The sequence below is a fragment of the Saccoglossus kowalevskii genome, chromosome 10 (assembly GCF_978046115.1).
Source record: "Saccoglossus kowalevskii chromosome 10, keSacKowa6.1, whole genome shotgun sequence".
NCBI lineage: Eukaryota > Metazoa > Hemichordata > Enteropneusta > Harrimaniidae > Saccoglossus > Saccoglossus kowalevskii.
In genome coordinates, this window is record NC_140650.1 from 22,564,414 (window position 1) to 22,588,060 (window position 23,647).

A 23,647-nucleotide genomic window follows, 5' to 3' on the forward strand; every position below is an offset into this window, starting at 1 on the left:
TTCAGTAAATTACGACTGTGTAATTAAACATGTCTTACATTTTAAGTATTGAACATATGTATGATTAAGTAGAATTTATTTTAATTCAGATTATATTTGTTGAATGTTAACTAGTGTACAGTAAACCAGTCAACTGAGTTTATGTCAGTGTTGGTCCATACTTAAACAAAGTTTTTAAATGTATTTCAGCTATGAGAAGAGTTTTGAAAAGTTCCACACATGTTATTGAAGACACCATATTAATGGTACGAAAAGCAACAATAGATACAGAAGGTAAATTCAATATTGTTTTCGATAAAGTTAGGTCAATAACAAGATGACTGTATTTTTTGTATATTTGTAAGTAAAAACAAGTAAATATGGTTCGCTTGAACGGGCTGCAGTAATACAAATATTCATCAAACAATATGAAACACATTTCTTGGTTTGAACCAATGTTCAGATTTGAATAGCAATTGAATCATTGCGATGAGTTAAAAGAGGATTGCTTTTGTATTTCCACTTTGGCATACAAACAACATATTCATTTCGTAATTATACTTTATGTACGTCAGCTATGGATGTTGCGGAAATTCAACCAATTGTGCTATTTGTGTTGTTTGCCTATTTCAACTATAAGACTGTACCTATCATTTCAGAAATAGTTGATGTATTTGATGACGAAACTAATTGCACCATAGAAGTGACTGGTTGTGACCCAGACACTAGTCCAAAAACAATAGAGCTGTACTTTGATAACGAACGTCGATCTGGTGGTGGCGATGTCAGCAAATGTCGACAGGAAGGTGACAAGTTCTTTGTGACTTTTGAAAATGTGGATGGTTAGTATAAAATATAACAATACAATTGTGTAAATAAACACAGTATGAGATCCAAATATGCGGACTTTTTATCTGCAATCACCATGATTGGGGTGAGCACTATTGTTGTCATTGTCTGATAGTTCTTTACAGTCACTGATGTATTTTTGGTCTTTTCAGCTGTGAGACGTGTATTGGAACAACCCACCCATTTTGTGAAGAACACAACACTTTTGGTAAAACAAGCAGCGAGAACTTACATGAGAACTGTTGAAAACGTTGAAGGTAAATTGAATATATACCCTTCCTAATAGAAACACTCAATAACACCATTACAATCAGAATTAAGGTAAATTCAATATTGTTTTCGATAAGGTTAGTTCAATAACAAGATGACTATTATTTGTGTATATTTGTATATAAGTAAAAACAAGTAAACATGGTTTGCTTGAACGGGATGCAGTAATACAAATACTCATCAAACGATATGAAACACATTTCTTGGTTTGAATCAATTTTCAGATTTGAATAGCAATTGAATCATTGCGATGAGTAAATATAAACATAATTATAATAAAACAGAAACCAATCGAGTGTGCACCAATGTAAAATGATCAATAGTGTGTCCATAGGTAACTGTGATTGGCATAATGCAATATGAAGCGATTCATGTTTTATATAAAGTTTTACACGTCTTATTCCAGAACAATTTGATGATAGTAATTATACTATAGAAGTGTCTGGTTGTGACTCGGACACAGAATCAGAAACAATAGAATTGTATTTTGACAACAAACGTCGTTCTGGAGGTGGTCACGTCAATGAATGTCGACAGGAAGGTGACAAGTTTTTTGTGACATTTGAAAACAAAAAAGGTGAGTACAAATACATTTCTTTTGTTTAATGGTGTATGTAAACTATGCTATATAGTATCTGTTATTAACATCTATCAACGTATATAAGAACAATCTTCATTGAATGCGACAAGACCTAGTTGCTACTGTTTGAAAATAGTTTTACAGAATAGGAAAATACATTAATTATAACGATTCTAAATTAAAATGGTCGGATTGCCGCTTTTTTATTCACAACAATACATACTTCGGCTCATGGTGATGTGTTTTTGAAACTTTTACTCACATATGTTCATTTGAAATTTATTATTTTTTGCAGCTTTAATGAGAGTTTTGGAAAATACAACTCATGTTGTTAACAGAAGAAAGTTGATGGTGCGAAAAGCAAAACCAGATACAAAATCTAGACGACTGCAAACTGGTGGAAAAGCTCGAGGTTAATTTACTATTTCCCGCTTGTTTTCTAAACATAACCGATATAATAAAAGCTGCTCTACACCCTCTGGAATCCCGACACCTTACTAAAAATATATTTGTACATAACCTCCTTATTGTACAGTAAAAGCCGAATACGGACTCCAACATCTGTTCATTACTTTAAAAATACCGACTTACGTCGACGATCTTCTTAGTCGGCCTCGAGAAGCGTGTATAAAAACCGAATTCCTTATGAAATGCTAAGCTGATAAGTTATGAGCATGTTCTTTTCTTTTTCAGAAATGCCTGTTGACACTAATTATACGATAGAGGTGTCTGGTTGTGATCCGGATACTAAGACGGAAACTGTAGAATTGTATTTTGACAACGAACGCCGGGCTAGAGGTGGTGGTGTCACAGAATGTAGACAGAAAGGTTACAAGTTTTTTGTTACCTTTGAAAACCAAGATGGTCAGTATAAATTAGTTCCCGATATTTAAGCTTCAATCTTCAATCTTTTAAACATTGGACATATGTATGATTAAGTAGAATTTATTTTAATTCAGATTATATTAAATTTATTTTAGCACCATAACCATATTCGAAATTCGCGTTTCATTATATTATCATTATATTAGAGCATGTTAAACCTTTGACCCAGATCTCGATAAGATGACGCACCTTTTTATTACTGCAATATTCATTAGCATTGTAAAATATGAAACTATTTTTTTTACCTTGACAAGTTATTAAATGTTTGTTATCGTGCGCCCAGCCCCGGTATGGTTTTCTATAATAATTATCCGCGGACCGCTCTACTCCAGGCACTTTGTCGACAGCTGTACTACGCTGTCGTCATCTTGTGATCGAGTTCCAAATTTTGTCTACGAACGATCGGTATTTTTGTTATATTCTTACACAGCTAAATTTCTAAATTCGTAGTGCCTGGATTTGCGATTTGCTTGTCGTGAAAAATGTCTGTTGTGTCGTTGAAAGTCTTAACGTGACATGTATCTTATGCATAGACGTAGTTTGTGGTATGTTTATAAACTACAAAACCAAGAAATAAATTGAGTAAAATCTCTGCTACAAGGCTTGTGGTAACTAGTTTGTCTGGTGCATCAAACAAATCACAGAAAATTCAATACGTTATCATGAACCATCAGCTTTATTTATTTATTTATTTATAAATTTCATTTCAGTTATGGTAAGAGTTTTGGAAAACCCCAAACATGTTATTAACAGCAAAAGAGTACAGGTGCGAAAAGCAAAAATGAAAGATATTGACAGTTTTCAAGGTAGATTTATATTAGTTCTAACAATGGATGAAATTCTTTTTTTAGTCGACTGTTGTTGAAGATGATTGAATAGTACTATTCCTATTACTACTCCCTTACAACCAATTTATAGCCTTTCAAACTGCAAAATAACTCTCACATTAACTGGACTAGTACACATTCTCATTTCTTGGTAAGCACACTATTCACGACAACCTTTTGGTAAACATATTGTGACCTAAATACCAGCGTAAGTGACCTATGCTCAAGTTATTTTTTTTAATTCATGAATTATAAGATGTATCGAGTGATGAAGATCTCTTTGAAGACTGTAGACTAGAAGTTACAGGATTCAAATCCGACACAAGTATCGAATTGTTGGAACTTTACTTTGAAAGCAAGAGAAGATCAGGCGGAGGAAGTTTAATTAGCATTGACAAAGATAATCCAGAAAAAATGACTCTAACCTTTGAAAGCTATGAAGGTAATATAACTACTGGATGTGTTCAAATAATGATAATTTGTATTACAAACAAATGTAATGGGTCAGTGGGTGATTTCGAGTAACACCCAATGATGTCTGTCGGTGCATCCGTCCAATGTATTTTCACAAACATGCTTGTATAAATACAGTACAAAAATTACTCAGATGATGAAATACATATGCACGTCGATTTGTATTTTGTTCTGTATACCTATGTCCGACATGATTGTCCAAAAACCAAGCTATAATTCTTGGAACAATGTATCGTAGTGTGACGAAGAGTGTGTCCACAGACAGTGACGATGCGGAATTCGAATCTTGCGTTTCGTGTTTATATTTTCGTATCAATTGCACCCAAGTGTTCTTCACTGTATGGCAGAGGTTTTATTTGTGTGAGAAATTATATTCTGCATGTTGTTTGCGACATTACGTTCATCGGCATAATGTTACGCAAGTGCACATTTTTTTGTTTTGTTCACTATGACTGACCGCCTGCCATTTAGGTCTAAAAAACAAGAATTCAACATCTTTCGTTTTGTGATTTAGTTCATAATGATCGACTGCCAGGCAGCCTTGTTTATTTTATCATGAAGTGTACTTAGCAATTTCTGTAACACTTTTTGATCAATTTTGTTTCAGCGAAATTTAATTAATTGCATAGTTGAAGGTGTCGGATGAGAGGAGTAACTGTGAAATATCTAACGCTTTTGTTAATTTTGCTATAATTAAGGCATGTGACAACAGATGTGACTAATATATCAGATGACCAATTATGGTCATACGACCTAATTATAATGCAGGTGCCTTACCTATTTAACTATTGCAGATAGGCATGTACAACCGATGTTATAATAAAGGCATTGAACAAGAGCTGTGACTATGTATCATATGATACGATTATGTTTGATCTTGTAATCTTATTAATATACATCTCATGTTGTGGCGAGAAGTGTGCAGCCAGTGCAAAATTCGAGGTATCAGACAAAAGGCATGACTACCCTTTTCATGTGACCTCAGTAATTTTGCCAGAATCATATTTACACAAATGAACGTTGTTCAAACATAATCCAAAACCGGTGACTCTGTCCATCCATCTAAACCTCGAGATGCCTGACACGCCATATCATACGTGACACACCATTTGTTTCTCGATATATAGTGCATGTACATATTTCATTCAAACTTGGTATGCCCATTGAGCCTAATAAGTCCTTGATGCAAGTTATTTTCCCCCTAATTTGATTCAGAATGGCCAACTGGTGAAAATTTTGTTTTTAAAAAATGCTTGTTTTAGATTCATATTGCACACATGTCGAACTTTACATGTAACTCATGCATGTTTCAACATCTTATTCAAGATGGTAGATCCCCGGGGGTCACTCCTTACACCACGTGCATTCTTGCTAAAAAATAATAGGCTTCTAACCCCTAGGGCTGGCAGCACATTGGCAAACCATACCACCTATTGCGGACGCAATGTAAATTTAGTACCCCCAATATTGAGAACATCTCAGTCTCTATTGCGAGCAATTTCTGCCGTTTGTTTGCATTCAAGTGGAGTGTGATCAACTCAAACAAGCTACTTATGGTTGCTGTGTTGCAAATCCTAAACTTAAGAAAGCAGGAGCTAAAAGACGAAATCAAAAACGAAATCGTCGTAATCCGGACAAATTTGGCAAGAGCCGCGATTGATACCTCTCGAATCGGGAGCCATCTTATCGATCTGTGCAAATGAGGCCGAGGCGCGAAGTGTGGATGACTCCGGGGATGACTTTCCGAATGCTCGTATTTGAAGTGGCGGGAAAGTGCCCAGTGGGTAAGTTCGGGCGGGCGTTTGGAGCCTGGTCGGGGCTATGGTCTGCCAATTCGGGGCCTGGAGAGGTGTATTGGAGTGGTTGCTGCAAGCTTACAGCGAGCGCAGCAACCCCGTGAGGTTAATCCTGGGGACCTATTGCAAACATTAGCATTTAAAAAGGCCTATTTGCCTCCCGCGTGGGCCCGCTTTAGAAGGTGACCCCCCCCTCTGCTAAATTTGGAACACACATGGGGTAGTAACGGCATATAGGGTGCCCCCCGGGGGGGATCATCATGTGCTAGAAATGCATAATGGATGTCATGGGCACTGCAATGAAAGGAATCGCACGTTGCGTCATGTCTGTCACATGAGTGTAAATAATTATTTGGGACTGATGTTTACAGTCACTACAACCTAAAACTAGACAGGAAATTGTCATTGACATTTATTTGTTGAATCCCATGTACAAGGCACATAAAGAGAGTCTGCAGTTAGTGCTTTTGTATGTCTGTATCTGTGTGCGTGTTGAAACTTGATGCATAGGTGCACGAGGCTAATGTGCAGATTTGAATAGTTTTTGGTTGAAAACCTAATTAATTTGCATGATGATTTTACCTATATAATTTGCACAACGATTAGTCAATTTTATTGCTTTTCAACTGATATCTCATGTGCTGATAAATCTGCGGTAAACATCTGTGCACCTACTTTGCATACTGATTAATCATTTTTTCAGCTTTTCCATCAATATATCAATGAGTCTTGGTACATAAATTCTTTAAGACAATGAAAGCAACGACCTAATTTGTTTTTAGCATAATAACTACCTAATTTTCATATTAATTTAAGGCTTTCCATCATTTTTTTCAGGATTGCCCATTGGAGAGGCGGCGGCACGAACAATTTAACATGAGATCTGAATTTTAGACTTTCTGAAACGCTATTTACTGCATTTTGAGGCGCTAAAAAGGGTTTCAGCTTGATTGAGGGGCGTTTTTTTCGGGTGGGCGTCCGCCCCTCTGAAATCTATGCATAACAATTTCTTAATTTGCATAATATTTATTTTGGTTCATTTTGGGGTAATCCACAGACATGATTAGTTTAATGTTGAAAAATGCACATTGATTATCAAATCATTAGCCTATTTCTGGTATCTCACAATTTAAATTTAATTTGTAGTGGAGGTGCTCTGGAATTAATTAATTTTTAATACACGGGACTTTTCTTTGGTTTTCCATGTCTTTTAGCTAAAATGGAAGTACTACAACGTCAACACACTCTAGATAATATCACCCTGACAGTGAAAGAACCTACAAAAAAGAGTAAAAGAAAGAAACTACCAAGGGACAAACAATGTTTATTGATAACAGGACTTGCAGATGACACACCAAAAGAAAATATTGATCTGTTTCTGAATAGTAGAACTGGTATAGAAGGCAATTCGAAATTATTATTCGGCGAAGAACCAGGTACAATGCTAGCAATATATAACCAAGACATACAAGGTATGAATGCTAATGACAAAGACATTGTTTTGAAAAGACACATATTCACTATCCCTATTTTTCCATTATTAATGTTAGATACGCATGTAATTGTTTTTCAGTCTTCAGTATTAAATGCAAAAAAAAAACGATTCATGGGCAGTTTTGTGAATATTAATGTAGTTTAACATCATGAACACAATGCTCGCAGATTGAAATTTTGGAATGAATGATAAAGCATATCAATACTGGCATTATCCAGTGTATATGTAATTGTATATACAGTGTCATGTATTGCATTGGGATAACTTATTATTATTGCTTCTATCGATTCTCATCATTGTATGACTCGCATATATAACTACTTTATTGATCATCCCTTGCAACACCTGCTTAAGATCTTCATATCATGTAGCTGGTACATGTCTGTAATAATTTATCAGTCTTGTGCCCCCTAGGTTGCATTAACCTAGATCATATCATGTTTAGAGAAAACATTTGTGTTGCACTCAAAATGTTCTCTCAGCCAACTGTCCACAGAGGTGAGCATAAGTCACTTGATTCTGTTCATATCATTTGCTTTCCCTTAAACGTTTATCTTGAAAGTTTTATCCTGCACGTAGTACTGATCTATCTAATTATCTTGCAAATTTCTCCTGAAATATCTCAACACACGAGTCGTTTTATTCATCACCACATCACATTACTTGTCACTAGGCTCTACCAGGACTATGTATCCATCAAGTTACTCAAAGCACTAATAACATGATAAGTGTCAGGTTGTATTGTCGTAAGTAATGCTCTCATCTCACCAATGTGGTCATCAACACTAACAATTTAATCACATTTCAATTTACAATTTCTCGGCATGCAAAAAATTGTGAACTCCAATATATGCAACATTCACCAATCTTTCTTCACTGGCTCGTGTAACAACAACACCATTACAATGAATATTTGCAAAAAATTGCATTACCCACATGTTTCACGTGAAGCTATAACCAGTAACCATAAACTTGATTCTTCCAATAAATACAGATTGCTATGGTAAAACCTTACCAAACTCTTCAATGCGAATGATCAAACATATGTCACCAGTTTTTGGACATGAACAAACTTTCTTTAATATTGGGCTTCCTATTTTCTTATAACAACAAAATGAGTACAACAGTAAAATTTAAAAGACCTTGTTCTGGTAGTTAGGTACCATAGCACCATATAAAAGAGGGGGAAGTGCAGGATCTGTGTATGGCTGATGTTGTGCATATGCAAGAACGGATCCAGATTAAACCGAAGGATATACAGGCAGTATTTCAAGAATGGAATATTCAGAGCACACCTACTAACTATCAAGTAATATCATTCAGGAAAAGTTGAGTTGAGAAGCCTGTTTGTTTCCCCACATTTATGTGGATACACCAAAGCAACTACTAATAGCAAGAATATGTTGAGTAGACATAATTTTTAAATAGAACCTTGGGTACAAAATAGCTGGCTGGAGATGACGCAAATGGAACTAAAATGAAATGATATCTGTTTTAGGCCAGCATCATGTAATTATATAGTTTTCAGGGGTGGGATGGGTATTGATCCAAAAGAAATGAATGTCACACTTATTTATTAATTTTTAGACAATGTCATTTTCAGATTCACATTTTCAAAAGATTGTCCAGAAAGTTAGTGAACGTTCACTGAATGGTGCCACACTTGTGGTGAAACCGGTGACTGTAACTGACATTATTCTGATTCCAAATCTACCAGAAAATATCACTAAAGACACAATTGAATTGTATTTTGAGAATCAGAAAAAAAGTGGTGGTGGTGATGTAGAAGAAGTAACACTAGATCATGAAAAACATGTTTCTGTGGTATACTTCGAAGACTATCAATGTATGATAATTAATATACTTTACTCAATCAACACACAGCTTTTTTTTTCATATGGCCATTATTTTGTACTGGTATTTTGTACGAACAGTTGGAGTTGATTCAAATGTGTCACATTTCAATTACAATAGTTTGTCACATTAAATTATCACTAAATAATATATTATTGTATATATTCTACAGTTGTTAAATCGGTAATTTCAAGACAACATGTTATAAATGGAGTTGAACTTGACGTCCAACCTTATTACGAATATCTTGGATTTACTGTCTCCAGTGATGGCCCTTTGCCAAGAATACCACAACCACTTCCATACGAAGTAAATCCTGATCTCATCAAATTTATTATGAATACTTACCAAGAAGAGTTTACAAACACCATGAAAGGGTTGCATGCTAGAGTAGAGTAGAGTAGAGTGGCCATATCAAGACAAAACTGATGTTTTGTTGTTGACACTAGACCTCCCAGAAAACACAAATAAACTCCACAAAATAACCAAATCATGGATGAATGATGCGAAGAATGGTCTGAATGAATATCTTCTGAGTTTTACAGTTGTCACAATTTCTGTAATGGAAGGCATTTGGCTCCAAATTGTCGGTCATTTGAAGGGATGGTCCCTGGATAAAGATGTGTCTATGACCATGAACCAGTCATCATGCACAATTTTTCTAACTGGAAAGTCTAATAACGTTTCTGAACTTAAATCGAGAATAGAGAGTGTAGTCAACGAAAATGAAGATAAAATACAGAAAGCAAGGGAGAGAATCACCGAGAAAATCAAAGTAAATGCCCTTCAAGCAAGACAGCTATTGATGTGCAAATACAGAAATCTGGTACACGACAAATTCTCTGAAGTAGATGTCGCGATTGTTCCTGAAACAAATACATTGTCTTTGGCAGGGCTTCCTCATGATATAACAAAAGCAAGAATATTAATGTACGAGACATTGGGAGGTTTATCAACTATAAAGATGAAACCACCAAATACATTATGGTTGCAGTATCTTAAAAATAGTAAAGTCTCTAAACGTGTACACAACTACTTTAGTTCTGTAAAGATAGATGCATGTTATCTTTTACAAGACGATGAGATTGTATTCTCAGCCATTGACAAAGCCACTCTCAACAAAGCTGTTGACATTATTAAAACTGACATAAAGGAAGTCAGAATAGACATAAAACCGGAGTCAGGGGCAGCTTTACAGCAAATTGAATGGAAGACCATGGTATCAGATCTGGAAGAAAGAAAGAATGTCACTATTTCAAAAGAGCACAATAGTGTGTTGATTATTTGCTTTAAGACTGATGTGGATATGGTCATGTGTGAGCTAAACACGTTCATTCGAGCGCACACCACCATTGAAGATATCGTAGAAGCAGAAAATGGCAAACTACGCTACATTTCTGAATACAAAAAGGATGACATTATCGAAATACAGATTGCGTCCAGGGTCAAAATCATGCCACAATACAATGGTCCAATGGTTGGATTTCTTTTGAAAGGTACTAAAAATGATGTTAAGACAGCAAGAGCGAAGGTTCAAAAACTAATTGATGTTATTCATGGATATCATCATCAAGTGGACAAACCTGGCGTGCCAAAACTTTTCAAGGAAGAAAAGGGAAAGTATATCATTAAGATAGTGGAAAACGAGATAAACTGCAAAATAGACATAAATGACCCATCTGAAATTGAAATAAAAGGCGCTGGGGAAAAGGCAAGAAACCACATTGAAGAATTTGTGTGCCAGAATGCAATCCATGGCGGTAGAAGCATTGTAGTAAGCAAAGGAGATTTAACAAAAATGGATGTTGATGTAGTTGTCAACCTTGCAAACACATCTCTGAGTTATACAGGTGGATTATCTAAAGCAATTGCAGAAGCAGGTGAGATAAACTGGTGAATTGCATATATTATACTGCCTTTATTTTTATACTGACACTCTATATGCTTTAGGTGAACAACCCTGTCAAATAGATACATATCTTAATTAATGAAAATAACTAACAAGTAAATATGTGAATTTGTTCCAGAATGATAATTCTAATTGTAAATACATATTTGTTGGACTAATTGATAATCACAGTCACATTTATGTATCACTAGGTGGACCTGCAATAAAACAAGAATCTGAAACTATTTTAAGGGAACAGTATGGAGTAGTGCATTCAGGCCAAGTAGTGCATACGACTAGTGGTAAGATGCCATGTAAAAGAATCATTCATGCTGTTGGACCATCATCAAACAAAGTAACGCATCAAAGTCGGAACTCACCAGTATGGGATCTATATTCTCAAGAAGAAAATTTGCTTACAGATGCAGTGCAGAACAGTCTGGCTCTGGCCGAAGAGTTGGGATACAGCTCAATAGGCATACCAGCAATCAGTTCAGGGACATTGGGATTTCCCCTTGACATGTGCACAAAAACCATTGTCAGTGCTGTTGATGACTGGGCTGAAAACACTCAACCAGGTATATTAGTGGAGATACGCTTGGTGGATATCTCTGACAAGACTTGTGAGAGTTTTAAGAATGCTATGTTAAAACATTTTGGAGAGGATAAATTCACCCTGACAGCAGATGATACTAGTACTCCTTCACCTTTAGGTAAATATATGTAATATAATTTAAGAATAAAACAATCATATGTATATAAGCAACTGCGGAAGTACCTGTGCTATGTGCTCAAGATTATGTAACTATCAAACCAAATATTTGTATACAGGTCATCGCCATAAAAGGAAAATACATGGTGGAAGATTAAATAGAATAGGGCAGCAAGCAGAAGATATTAAAACAGCACGAAATATTCGAACCACACACGTGGGATTGTCAAGTCACGGTATCCAGGTCACATCAAACAAAGGAGAAATTAGCGTAAGAGGGGGGAAGACAGTTCGTTTGGTTAAGGGAAGTATATCTGCAGAGAAGGTGAGTATCACATAATTATATTGATAACTTTAAACTAAAATGCTGAATTCTACGCAATTACCCATGCATTAGCCATAATCCCGTAGCGTTGTTTTCTTAGAAAATATGAAATGAATGTGAATTATAACTTTATTCATATTTCATGTAACATTTTATAGTGGCAGTGGTTCGAAAGTTGAATGACTGAGGTCCTTTGGAGATTAAACAGTTCCTTTCAGAAATGTTATACACAAACTCTGTGTAATGATATAATCTGTCTTCATTTTAAATAATTCAATCTCGTCATAAAACATCGAGCCATATAAAGCTCTATAATCATCTTTGTAAACCAAGATTCATATATTTGACAACCATATATGTAGCATATTTACACCAAACCGTGCGATTGAAACAATGCCCACATCCTCCTCTGCACTTTCTGTGAAAATAGTTCCTTCGGAATTCAAAGTGTAATTTAAAATATCATGATCATTAATATATTATGACAAATGAATCTCGTGCCTCGCTGTAAAGCTGAATCCCTTACACTGACGGAAATAACTTATTTTACCATTCCTGAAAACAAGAACTTTGTTTTATTTACAGGTTGATGTAATTGTGAACACAACTCGACCAACTTTGGATCTCGACACTGGTGCTGTTTCTAAATCCATCTTACAAGCAGCGGGAGTACAGTTACAGCAAGAAATTAATAATAAAACAACGAGTGGTGTGTCTACAAACGAAGGGGATATTATTATAACCAGTGGCGGAAACACACAATGTAATAACATCTACCATGTAATATGTTGTAAATGGAATAATAATAATACAAGTAAAGCTAGTCAGGTAGGTTAGTTGCATGTTCCATTTTGTCACAAGTGTATGTTAAGTTCTGAACTAGCTTTGTGTGTATGCTAAGGTAGTCAATGTGTTTGTTCGCCTGTGTTGGTTTGTCTGTGAGCCGGTCACTACCAGGTTAAACATCTAAGGAGACTCTTCAGAACAGAAATTTTATTATAGCATTGTAAATTCCAATAAATTATATTTTATCGCCATAATCGATTCTCAATATGCAACGTATTAATTTTATTTTGTGGATTGATTTGTCAGTTGTTGTTGTCACTCATTTGTTTAGTATTCTCCCTTTTCAACTTGTGTTCGAAAGATCTACTATTGGGTATGTTATTTCCAATTTATTACATTATATTTCAGGTTTTGGGCAAAATTATGCAAAATTGTTTAAACACAGCAGCACAGAGTGACTATAAATCCATTGCTTTCCCCGCTATTGGTACTGGTGGTTTAGGATTTCCAGGAGATGCGACTGCTAAAATTATGTATGAAGAAGTCATTGCATACATCAATGCCAATCCTTCAAGCTCTGTTTCTGATATACGCTTTGTGGTGTATGACTTTCTAGCAATACAGGTATTGTAGCCATTCTTGCAATTGCTCATTGATATGTGACTCTTAGAATTTATTTTGTGTTTTCTTGTGCTATTTTAATGAATCACTTTTAGTATATGTCTCAAAAGTTTAGCAATGCAATTTGGAAACTAGTATGATGTGAATTCAAAGCAATCCTCTTAACTCGGGTACATGTGAATAGGAACGTTCAGGAATATACTTACCTTTTCCCAAAACCATTTAGAAACATGCATTGTCCATAGTACTTATAATCACCAAAATCATTCACTAGATTTTGTTGCATGCTATATTTTATTCAAGTAATAAGTGTATGAACAACCACATTACTATGACATTGCTGACAAATTCGAACACCTGACAACTACAATAATTGCGCATTAAAAATAACGAACTACTTGTTACTTGCCTTTTATTGAAAAATCATAATCATAAAATGAGGAAGCATGGATATTATGCTTCCAGATTGTACCTGATTTAACCTTTGTTCTCAGTACCCATCATGTAATGCAACATAACGATTTCACTGGGATTTTGGCACAGTGTTTCCTGTTAAATAGTTCAAAGTTTATTGAAAGTTTGTTTTCACACCACATGGTGTAATTTATTCAAGAAAATGAATGCATTGAATAATAAAAGTAATAAAAGTGGTAGAACAATTTTTGGAGTGGCTAAAATATAACAATGAAAATAAAACGTATAAGTAAGATCCAATGGCAATTTAATTTCAGGCATTTGAAGATGAAATAGGGAGATGGAATAGTTATGGAGGTGGTAGCTTTAGTCCGATGAAACAGCACAAGAAAAAAGAAGGATTCATTCATTCTGGGCATCAAAGATTACAAGGCGCCTCGGGTTACAATCAAGGTTGGTTTGTTTGTTTGTTTGTTTTAATTGTAGTATTACAAAATTGGCCTCAACCTTGTTTGTATGTTTGGAGTATGTTTTTGTATTCTGCAACTTATTTTTGCATGTGGATTATTATGAATTCGCAAAGACACCCATAGCTGGTGAGAGAAAACAAATTTCGTATTTTTCGATCATATTATATCTCACTCATAATTCATAAATAATTCATAAAAAATGAAGCCATAATCGAGTATATCATTTGCTCGTAATATGTACCGATGACAACTGTAACCATGGGGCTATAGCTTTGCCCAGCTTACTGCCTTGCAACTATATTTATTATATAATTGTTCACAGAGAAGTCCGTATTCATGCAATTTAAGGAGAAATCTAGGAATAATGGTGACTGTCAGATGGTGATTGGTAAAATATTGGTGCAGTTACAGGAAGGAGATATAACAAATGAAACCACTGAAGCTATAGTTAACAGCAGCAATCGCGACCTTGACCTCAAACTTGGTATGTATCATCACAGTAACTATAATAGCAGTATAAATTGGGTCACCAACATTTATTTCTCATATGTTTTAGGTTAATATCATTGGTTTTACTGGGGCAATATGCATTTCAAAGGCTAAGCATGGACCAGTTCAGCTAAAAGTCATTCTAGTCATTATTATTATTCTAATCAATTTGCAGGTGCAGTATCTCAAGCTATTTTGAAAAAAGGAGGACAATCCATTGTGACAGAATGTCAGAATCTAGGTACTGTTAATAACTTTAACTTTTTAATATTGTTTTTTTTTTAAGTTATTGCTTCTAAAATAATTCATTATGGGTCTGTAATTTCTTTTATACTATAGGTCGACAGCCGGCCGATACTGTCGTCATGACTGGTGCTGGATATTTGAAATGTAATAAGATACTTCATATGATATCACCATACACAAAATTAGAAGATAGTGTTATTAAGATGTTAAAATTTGCTGAGATACACAAACTGAAATCGATTGCCATACCTGCAGTTGGAGCAGGTAAGGATGACGAACGCTCTAATATTGTATGCACTGCCCGTGCTTTGTAGAACAGCTAGATTTTTGTTTTCAACTCAATATTTTATCATTCATCACTTTTTTTGTGACAGGAATTCTTGAGCTTGCTCCCAAAAACGTTGCTCATGATATCTTGAATGCCATTAGTGAGTTTGTACAGCAATGCAATCCGCGATTCCTGGAAGTCATTCGGATCACGATATTTCAGTCACCTCTGGTTGCAATATTCAACGATGAAATGAAGAGTATGATTGGTACCCCTATGAAGCATACTAGAGGGATACTTGGTAGAGCACGGGGTAAGTGTCTTTTTTAAACTACTTAGTCTTCCTCCTCTCAGAATGTGAACAAAATTGTATCAAATTTTAAAATCCTTCTCTTAAATTTATTTTGATAGACAATAATTCACTAAAATATAAAGGTCAAGTAACGTTCATAAGTCACTAACTATAACCTATTATTGCCAAGTCATATAATATATTTCTCCAAAATTTGATATTCGATTTCTTCAATTAAAAAGGCGACTTACAAAGTGATTCATCCATAATTTGAGCCATGTCAATTGAAGGTCAAATATAAAATTATATATTAATGCCTATTTGTGTCCCAACAAAATTCAAGGTAAAGTCAAATAAAAAATAGACGAAAATGACGCTCATCGGTAATTATAACATTGGCCAAGCAACGAATTAGAAGTATAATATACAATACTTGTTCAAGTGTGTCAAGGTTATTTAACTATTTTTACTGGAAAAAATGACAAGGTTTTTTTGTTTTACCAACAAACTAAACTATGTTGTACCGTTCGAAGACATTGCCTGTAAAATATATTCGGATGTTAATTATAATATTTGTTACCTATCCACTGTTCTACTTGTAACGCAGGAGTATTAAAATATATTTTTGGAGGTTCTGATAACTCTGCCAGAGTCAAGATGATTGATACTATTATTCTACACATATATGCTGATAGCCAGGATGTTATCAAAAACGCTATTACCAAAATCGATGAATTAGTGGGATTGGAATACATTGACACTGTAAGGTCACAACTCATTACTTCCGATTTTCAATATTCAAGCATATACATATTTAATAGTATTATACATCTGTCACCGTAAGCTACAGCATGCCGTAATTTTGCGATATTTTACGGGGTATTTTCATCCTACTATATTAGGAAATATAGAATGATTATGCGCGTAAGCGTCCTCTAATAATAAAAACAAACATGGCTGCCACCAGGGTTTGACCAGACTTCACACAAAGACACCTCGCTGTACTGTCTTCGTGCATACTTTCAGGTATCGTCGTAATAATCTCATATACATACGAGTGTGATCTAGGATTAACGGCATGCGTAATTTACGAGGCTCAATTATTCATTTAACGTGCAAGACCGAAATTATCCCATTTCATATTAAAAATGTAAAATGTCACATTATCTCAAAACAGACTATCACAAAAGAAACAGTAAAGAAGCTCACAAATGAAGATATGTCTGAAATAAACAAAGTAGCTGAACCACTTGAGGTAATATTATATTTTCACATATATAATTAAAGCTGCAAGCAGAGTAAGAAGAGCCGTATTGTACAGTGCACGTATAGTTTAATTGGCTACCATGAGCATGGTTATAGTTTTTCGCCACAATAAAAACAGTAATGGCTGGGATTTTGAACATGTTTTTGTTGTTTAATTATAACCATATGAAGATAATAATTTCTTACCAAAATACTGTTTTAGACACAATTACATGGGCAAAGTGACCCTATACAAAGCACATACAAATGCGATGTGAAAAACTAAGGGTCAAGTAGATGCCATTTTGTTAAAATTGTTGGAAACTCAGTGAAAACATTTAACATTTAGCCAGGGTCCCTGGTAAGTTGTTAATTTGTACCGTAAGACCTGAACATAGCTCCATGGTTAACTTTTCCCACTTGCAAATGATATAATGTACATTGTTTGTATATTCTATGCTTTCAGTGACCATATTTTTGGTGATGGCTATTACAAATTGGCATAAATGACAAACATTGGAGAAGATAGTTACAGCTATTACCGTTCTAACTAATACTTCACACACATTTCAGATCTGTTTGTAGCATTAGCGTAGTTTATTTGTTATGTGTATTCAATATATTCGGATGTGCTTTGATGATACTACAAACGAAATGTTAACTCATCTGAAAGAGTTTTTTGTGGGAAATATATTTCTAACATGTTGTCGCTATCTGTTAATGCAGCAATCAAACAACCATGATAATTTGTTTAAGTTGGATTGCACTTTGTGTAAAGATGCTACAAGGCGTTGATGAAGATTAACATGATAAGCATTTTATACTGTTTCTGAGTACTTCCTGTATTATTACAAAGATCGCATATCACAAATGTCTTCTTATGTGTATGTGTCATACCATTTTTTGTATCAGTTGGTCGTTAATGTTTATATGAAGAATGTTTGAAGATTTGTGAACAATTCGGCACTTCTGTATCACTAGAAGTATTGAGTACTTAAAGATTTATGTATACAAGATGGTGGCTGGTGCTTTTTTTACCAGAATGCTGGAAGCAGGTTTCTGAAGGACATTTAAGCACTCTAAATATTAGATTAATTTTGTTGAAACAACAACATCAGATCGCGGGAAATATCATAAGTTGTGACTACTTTCGTTTTTTTTAATGGAAGATTGACGATCTAAAATCATTTTATAATTTCAAGATAAATGTGATTAGTATTTCTAAGAAGGTTTAAAATAAATGTTTCGCGATTTTTAGTAAATTAGATTAGCAATATGATTTAGCAACATGCTACAGTTGTTATAGTTAAAACATTTCTCCAAGATTTTTGCAACAAATGTTTATCAATTTACAGCTGTCAGATATGGTTACTGGTAGCTAATGGCACAACTAATTCTTAACAGAATGAGAATTTACTTTGACCTCTTAAAGTGTGATAAATAGTAAGAACACTTCCATTCCTCTTAACCATTGGACATATTAATATGAAATGTGTTGTGTTTATATGTAAAGAGAGGTTTTTATTGATTGGTTTGGATAACAATTGCCATAATTTGGCGCATTTGTTTCTCATGCTTACTTTAACTGTTCAACTTGATATTGTGTATATATATGACCTAACTTTCTTACGATAAAATAAAATAATCTGGATAAGATACTTGGTTTGGCTGCCACATGGATTGGCAATTTCGGGCATTCATCATTTCTGATGATGAACTTGATAATTAGAGCTCTTTATGAGAAGAATGAAATCATTTGCACCAGCCACATGATTTTGTCATCGTGAATTTTCAATAAAGTCAATTTGTTTTAGAATGTATGGCTCAAGTATTTTACGGGACAAATGAAAAATAATGCAAATCAGTTACGGTCTTTGGCTGCTGTCTTTGATTTCTTCTAAACAGGGGGTTGATATTGACTGAAGCCACAGTTATTCGACTATTTTGAAATGTCTAAACCAAACTCCTCCAGAAAGCAAACAAATAGTTTGGATCAGTCATCAGGCTAAAAAGTCCTTTAATTTATTTATATGTTTCAGGTTAATGTTCAGAAAATAAATACTGGACGTGTCGAGCGGCTAGCAATACAAGGAGTCTCACAATCTGTCATGCATGTGCACAATTTTGTTAATGTAATACTAGATCGTATCAGTGCCGAGGAAGGAAGAAAGCGAGAAGCAATGCTTCTTGCCAAAAATGTCACGTGGAAGTTTCATACTAATAGTGGAGATTTTGAAGCATATGAAGATGAAATCTGTGGAATAATTGAACAGGCAAGACATTCTGGGAATCCCCACGTAGATTTCGAAATTGAAAGACGCACATACAGAATTATTTTCAAAGAAATGATTGAGGTGGATCTAGACGATTTATCTACTGGGGAAGTCAAAAGAGAATTGAAAGAAGGTAATGATAATATAATTTATTATTATACATCTGTCACCGTAACGCCATAAGTTACAGCGTGCCGTAATTTTGCGGTATTTTACGGGGTATTTTCATCTTACCAGATTAGAAAATGCGAATTCCAAATATGGAATGATTACGCACGAAAGCGTCCTCTAATAATAAAAACAAACATGGCTGCCACTCTAGTTTGACCTGACTCCACACAAAAAAGTTCGCTGATTCTGTTCTAAACATTTTGGATTTCGGCAGTCCCATGGTTTATCATTGAAAAGAAAAGATGTATTATACTAAGGTTATTACGGGAATACCTGGAAATATGCACTCAGACAGCTGCGCGTCCGATATTCAAGCTGTACTAACAGACGCTCGGTACGTTTCCGTGATAATAAAAGAAATAAACAATAGGGGTCGAGAGATCGCCCGGCCCTGTAACCATTATAGTATAGAAGGTCGGCAAGAACTGTCGGCGTGAAAACGAAAAGTCCCAAAATCAATCGTTTTTCGAAATATGATTTCAAATAAAGTAAATGCTCTTCGGAACGATCTCTCGACCCCTACTGTATATTTCTTTGATTATCACAGAAACGTACCGAGCGCCTGTGGCTGTACTGTCTTCGTGCATACTTTGAGGTATTCTGATAATAACCTCATAATATTATCTCCACTATGATAATATTTTTACTATTGTCCTTGAAACGACTCGTCAAAAATCTGGCTTTCGACCGTCAACAATTATATTTGACTTCTTTGAACAAACACATAACTAGGTTTACCTTTGATTTTGATATGTCGGTACCTGTAATGATCATTATCCCGATGTGTTACTTATATGATCATTTGAATGCTTTTCTTTAACAAATATTGTTTTGTAAAAATGTATATTCTTCATTTTTTTCCTGAGTGTTTTGTGTTTTTATTCTTTTTCGTTAGGCGGCGTACCACTGCCATCAAGTTGGACCACAATGGCCGATAATGAAACTGTGAAAGTGGAATATATATCTGCCACTTCTAATGAATACCAAACTGTCGAGAAACGATTCAAAACTTTGCTTTGGGGAACTAACAGCAATGTAATAAAGGTACTGTTGTAATGGATTCTGCATTCAAATTGATTTCGCCCGTAATTAGTACGTAACACAGGGAGTATGAGCTAGTTGATTGACATCACTGAATATTTCTCGTTTGTCAGCAATATTTTGTTCAAATGAGTAAAAACTTTGTACGCACATGTTTTTCGCTGGTTAAATATCTGATTGCTTCCTATAAACTGGTGCATATATTTATCTTTTGCATCCTAATCCACTATTTCAGCATATACTAAAAAAAGTTTACACTTTCATATTTTTATATTTCTATAAAAATACTGTTGGAATGTTTTGATATTCATGTACTTGGGGTATTTTGGGAATAGGCGTTTTTCAAGGAAACATAGAGCTTAAACCTCAAGTCGGTGCCACTTGCCTTATATCACAGAGTAAAGATGTTCGTGTTACATTACAATACCTTGCAATTGCGGATATCAAAAGGCCAGACACAAAAAAAAATATTCATCCCATCTTGTTTTCTTTTCTTGTTTGAACGTCACACTCATTTTGAATGTCTTTTAAACGATATATAAACCACGTATATTGCAAAAATTATTGAAGCGGTGAACAGTGGTTGAATGAATGCGGTTGTAAGACACCTTTCATACATTTCTCGTCCTAAGTCTCACAGTGTGCTGAAGTATTACCACGCCGCAGTATGATGATCACAATAAATATTATTCTTTATACATTTGCCTTTGAAGATTGAACGTGTACAGAACCCAAGATTATATCGACAATATATGATCCTTAAACAAGACATGGATGCTAAGAATCCAGCGGGAACAGACAATGAAAGAATTTTATATCATGGTACAAAAGGTGACAGTGTTGATAAAATTAACCATGATGGTTTTAACAGAAGTTTTTGTGGTAAAAATGGTAAGTTCTTCAAATAGTTATTTGATATATGCTGCCTGACTTGCTCTCAGGTTGGGATCTTACTGTTGGAATGTTTTATTTTTTCAAAATTGTTAAATATAGTAGTTTCTCGATAATCATGATATTCATGCATGTCCCGACAAATCACAATATGTTTGCTTTCACATGTTTCTATATAAAAAATTGAATGAAATTGTCAGTGGTCATCGAGTAAAGTTATTTGAGCACAATTTTACCCTGGCGGCAGCTAAGCCCATTCATGCCTTTACTAACTTTCTTCAAATTTTGCTTACAGCCACTGTGTATGGTGAAGGGAGCTACTTTGCTCTCGACTCCAAGTACTCTGCAAGGAGCACATACTCACCAGTTGATTCCAACGGTCAAAAGCACGTCTACCAGTGTAAAGTATTAACTGGTGTATTCACTGTTGGTCATGAAAGCCTTGTTATACCACCATATAAGAATCCAAATAAATCATACGATCGGTATGACAGTGTTGTGGATGATGAGAAGAATCCTAAAATTTTTGTTGTTTTTAATGATGCTATGGCCTATCCTGAGTATAATATCACTTTTAAATAAATGTGTTTTTCAAATATAATATAAATTTATTTGCATCTCATTCTAATTTGAAAAGGCAGCTGAATATACTTCAAATACACAAGTCAATTATTCTTTGAATCTTTGATATGTTATCCGGGTAGCTGTTGGCGTGTTGGTGATTGGTGGTATATTATATGAAGGAATAACTTTCTTGACTTTTTTGAGTATTTTTTAAAGTTTATTCAAGGTTTACCAATTCCCTTATTTCTGTAATAAGGGTCCAGTAATTTCAATAATTTAAATTACCTTTACAGGGCGTTTTTCATTCGACGGTTAGACTTGCTTGCAGTCTGTTACGATTCCGAACAAAATCTTGAAAAATAAATATAAATTGCGTAAACACGAAGGTAATTTTTCCGTGTATTCCCAACAGACTTGCCATCAGTGTAAGTGCCCTCAAATTATCGGCCAGATTCGGGCTTGTAATGATTGACATGTCTAATATGTTTCAACCAATCAGAAGACAGACTAATTAACATATCAACTGAGACCCCGGAAACCATACACACTTTCTTGGATAAACTTAGATTCCGAAAACTTTACCTACTTTCTCATATCGAATCGCTTATGCCATTTTAACTGTCTGCCCCTACAGGCCGTGGGAAATCACGGACATACGAAATGGCTCCGTTTTGTATAGACTACAGGCGATGTGGTAAGTTTAAAGAATTTCGCCTGTCGTCTGCCTTTACGTTGTCAAGACCGCACACAATACAGATAATTTCTTGCGTTCTCGGAGAAACGATGGTTGTTTTACTCAGTTTTGTTGGCGTCAACATCTCTTTTTACCTCTATGGCGTCAACAACGTGGTAACATAGCGTGAGACAAGTAAATGCAGGCACGTGCAATATCCGGTTTATTGTTATGATCCGTGGCCCGGCTGCTCCACCAATGGTATGACGTATATGCAAATTTACAAGCCCGAATCTGGCCGGTAATGTGAGGGCGCTTACACTGATGGCAATTGTTGGGATTTCGCGCTCACATGACTTTCGCGTTCACCCCTCGTTTACGCAATTTATATTTATTTTTCAAGAATTTTTCATCGTATCGCAACAGATTACAAGCAAAATTCAAATTCGACTGTGTGAAATACATACCCTTTGATTTGATTGTACAGTTATATTCTATATTAAAATGCAATGTGATGTGGATAACGAAGCATGATTGAATAGTTTTTTTGTAGATTGCAAATCGTATTTTTGTATGCAACGTTGAATATGTTGTCCATTAAATACTGAAAACATGCTTTTCATTACATGTAAGTATAGACTAATTTGCGTATGTCGTCGCCGTTTTTTTCGAGGTATGTACGGTACCCTCTAGAAGACATCTGAGACCAGTTTTGAGACTCTCCCACAGAGGAAGATGCCATTTGAGACCGTGTTTGAAACCAGCTTTTGAGACTCTCGGATGCCACGCAGACCGGAAATGAGACCGTGTCTGAGACCAGTAAATTCGTGTAGTCTGATTTGACAACCCTCTGACATCCGAAATTGTATTCTACTCTTTCCACCATGAATTTAGGAACGGAAAAATTGTTGACAGATTTGTTAGCGTATGGGAAAATTAAGACGCTAAAAAAGAGAAAAGAAAACGTGACAACATAAATATCTCATTTAGAGATTAGTTTGACGACATACAAGACTGTATTATGATGTAGTGTATCCTGAAACATGAAGCTCGGAATATTTAGTAACTCTGTTGTTTATGGCAGTTGACGTAATCGTTAACAAACCCGATATCATCCAGAAAAACAGGCGCAAAATTCACCCAATTAGCCAGTTAACGGATAGTTACAATGATCTGTGGCCATCCATAAGTGTTTTTTTATTTGTCAATGTTCCGTTGGGGCGAGTCATGGAGCTAAAAAAAAGGATTTTTAGCTTCATGGGTGAGTGG

At 35.0% G+C, this 23,647-nt stretch overlaps 2 protein-coding genes across 2 annotated transcripts; both read left to right on the top strand.

The window, feature by feature from the left end:
* Positions 1-1,060: 1,060 nt before the first annotated feature.
* Positions 1,061-9,408, top strand: LOC144350806 (protein mono-ADP-ribosyltransferase PARP14-like). The gene is made up of 9 exons (XM_085504644.1): positions 1,061-1,085; positions 1,505-1,675; positions 1,974-2,090; positions 2,372-2,542; positions 3,274-3,369; positions 3,647-3,832; positions 6,875-7,132; positions 8,759-9,001; positions 9,182-9,408. Exons 1-9 carry the CDS (start codon positions 1,061-1,063, stop codon positions 9,406-9,408), a joined length of 1,494 nt encoding a protein of 497 aa, XP_085360770.1.
* Positions 9,409-9,505: 97 nt separating this feature from the next.
* Positions 9,506-21,752, top strand: LOC100367414 (protein mono-ADP-ribosyltransferase PARP14-like). The gene is made up of 14 exons (XM_085504645.1): positions 9,506-10,889; positions 11,110-11,610; positions 11,729-11,934; positions 12,520-12,762; positions 13,129-13,344; positions 14,073-14,208; positions 14,548-14,709; positions 14,890-14,955; positions 15,054-15,250; positions 16,698-16,775; positions 18,805-19,171; positions 20,105-20,253; positions 20,964-21,141; positions 21,437-21,752. Exons 1-14 carry the CDS (start codon positions 9,506-9,508, stop codon positions 21,721-21,723), a joined length of 4,170 nt encoding a protein of 1,389 aa, XP_085360771.1. The 3' UTR covers positions 21,724-21,752.
* The last annotated feature ends 1,895 nt before the right edge of the window (positions 21,753-23,647 follow it).

Excerpts from the sequence above, each read along its gene's own strand:
- LOC100367414 (XM_085504645.1), top strand. The coding sequence starts at position 9,506 with ATGAATGATGCGAAGAATGGTCTGAATGAATATCTTCTGAGTTTTACA. Across the intron at positions 13,345-14,072 it reads ATGACTTTCTAGCAATACAG|GCATTTGAAGATGAAATAGG; the intron begins GTATTGTAGCCA and ends ATTTAATTTCAG. Across the intron at positions 19,172-20,104 it reads CAAAAGAGAATTGAAAGAAG|GCGGCGTACCACTGCCATCA; the intron begins GTAATGATAATA and ends CTTTTTCGTTAG.
- LOC144350806 (XM_085504644.1), top strand. The coding sequence starts at position 1,061 with ATGAGAACTGTTGAAAACGTTGAAG. Across the intron at positions 1,676-1,973 it reads GACATTTGAAAACAAAAAAG|CTTTAATGAGAGTTTTGGAA; the intron begins GTGAGTACAAAT and ends TATTTTTTGCAG. Across the intron at positions 3,833-6,874 it reads AACCTTTGAAAGCTATGAAG|CTAAAATGGAAGTACTACAA; the intron begins GTAATATAACTA and ends CATGTCTTTTAG.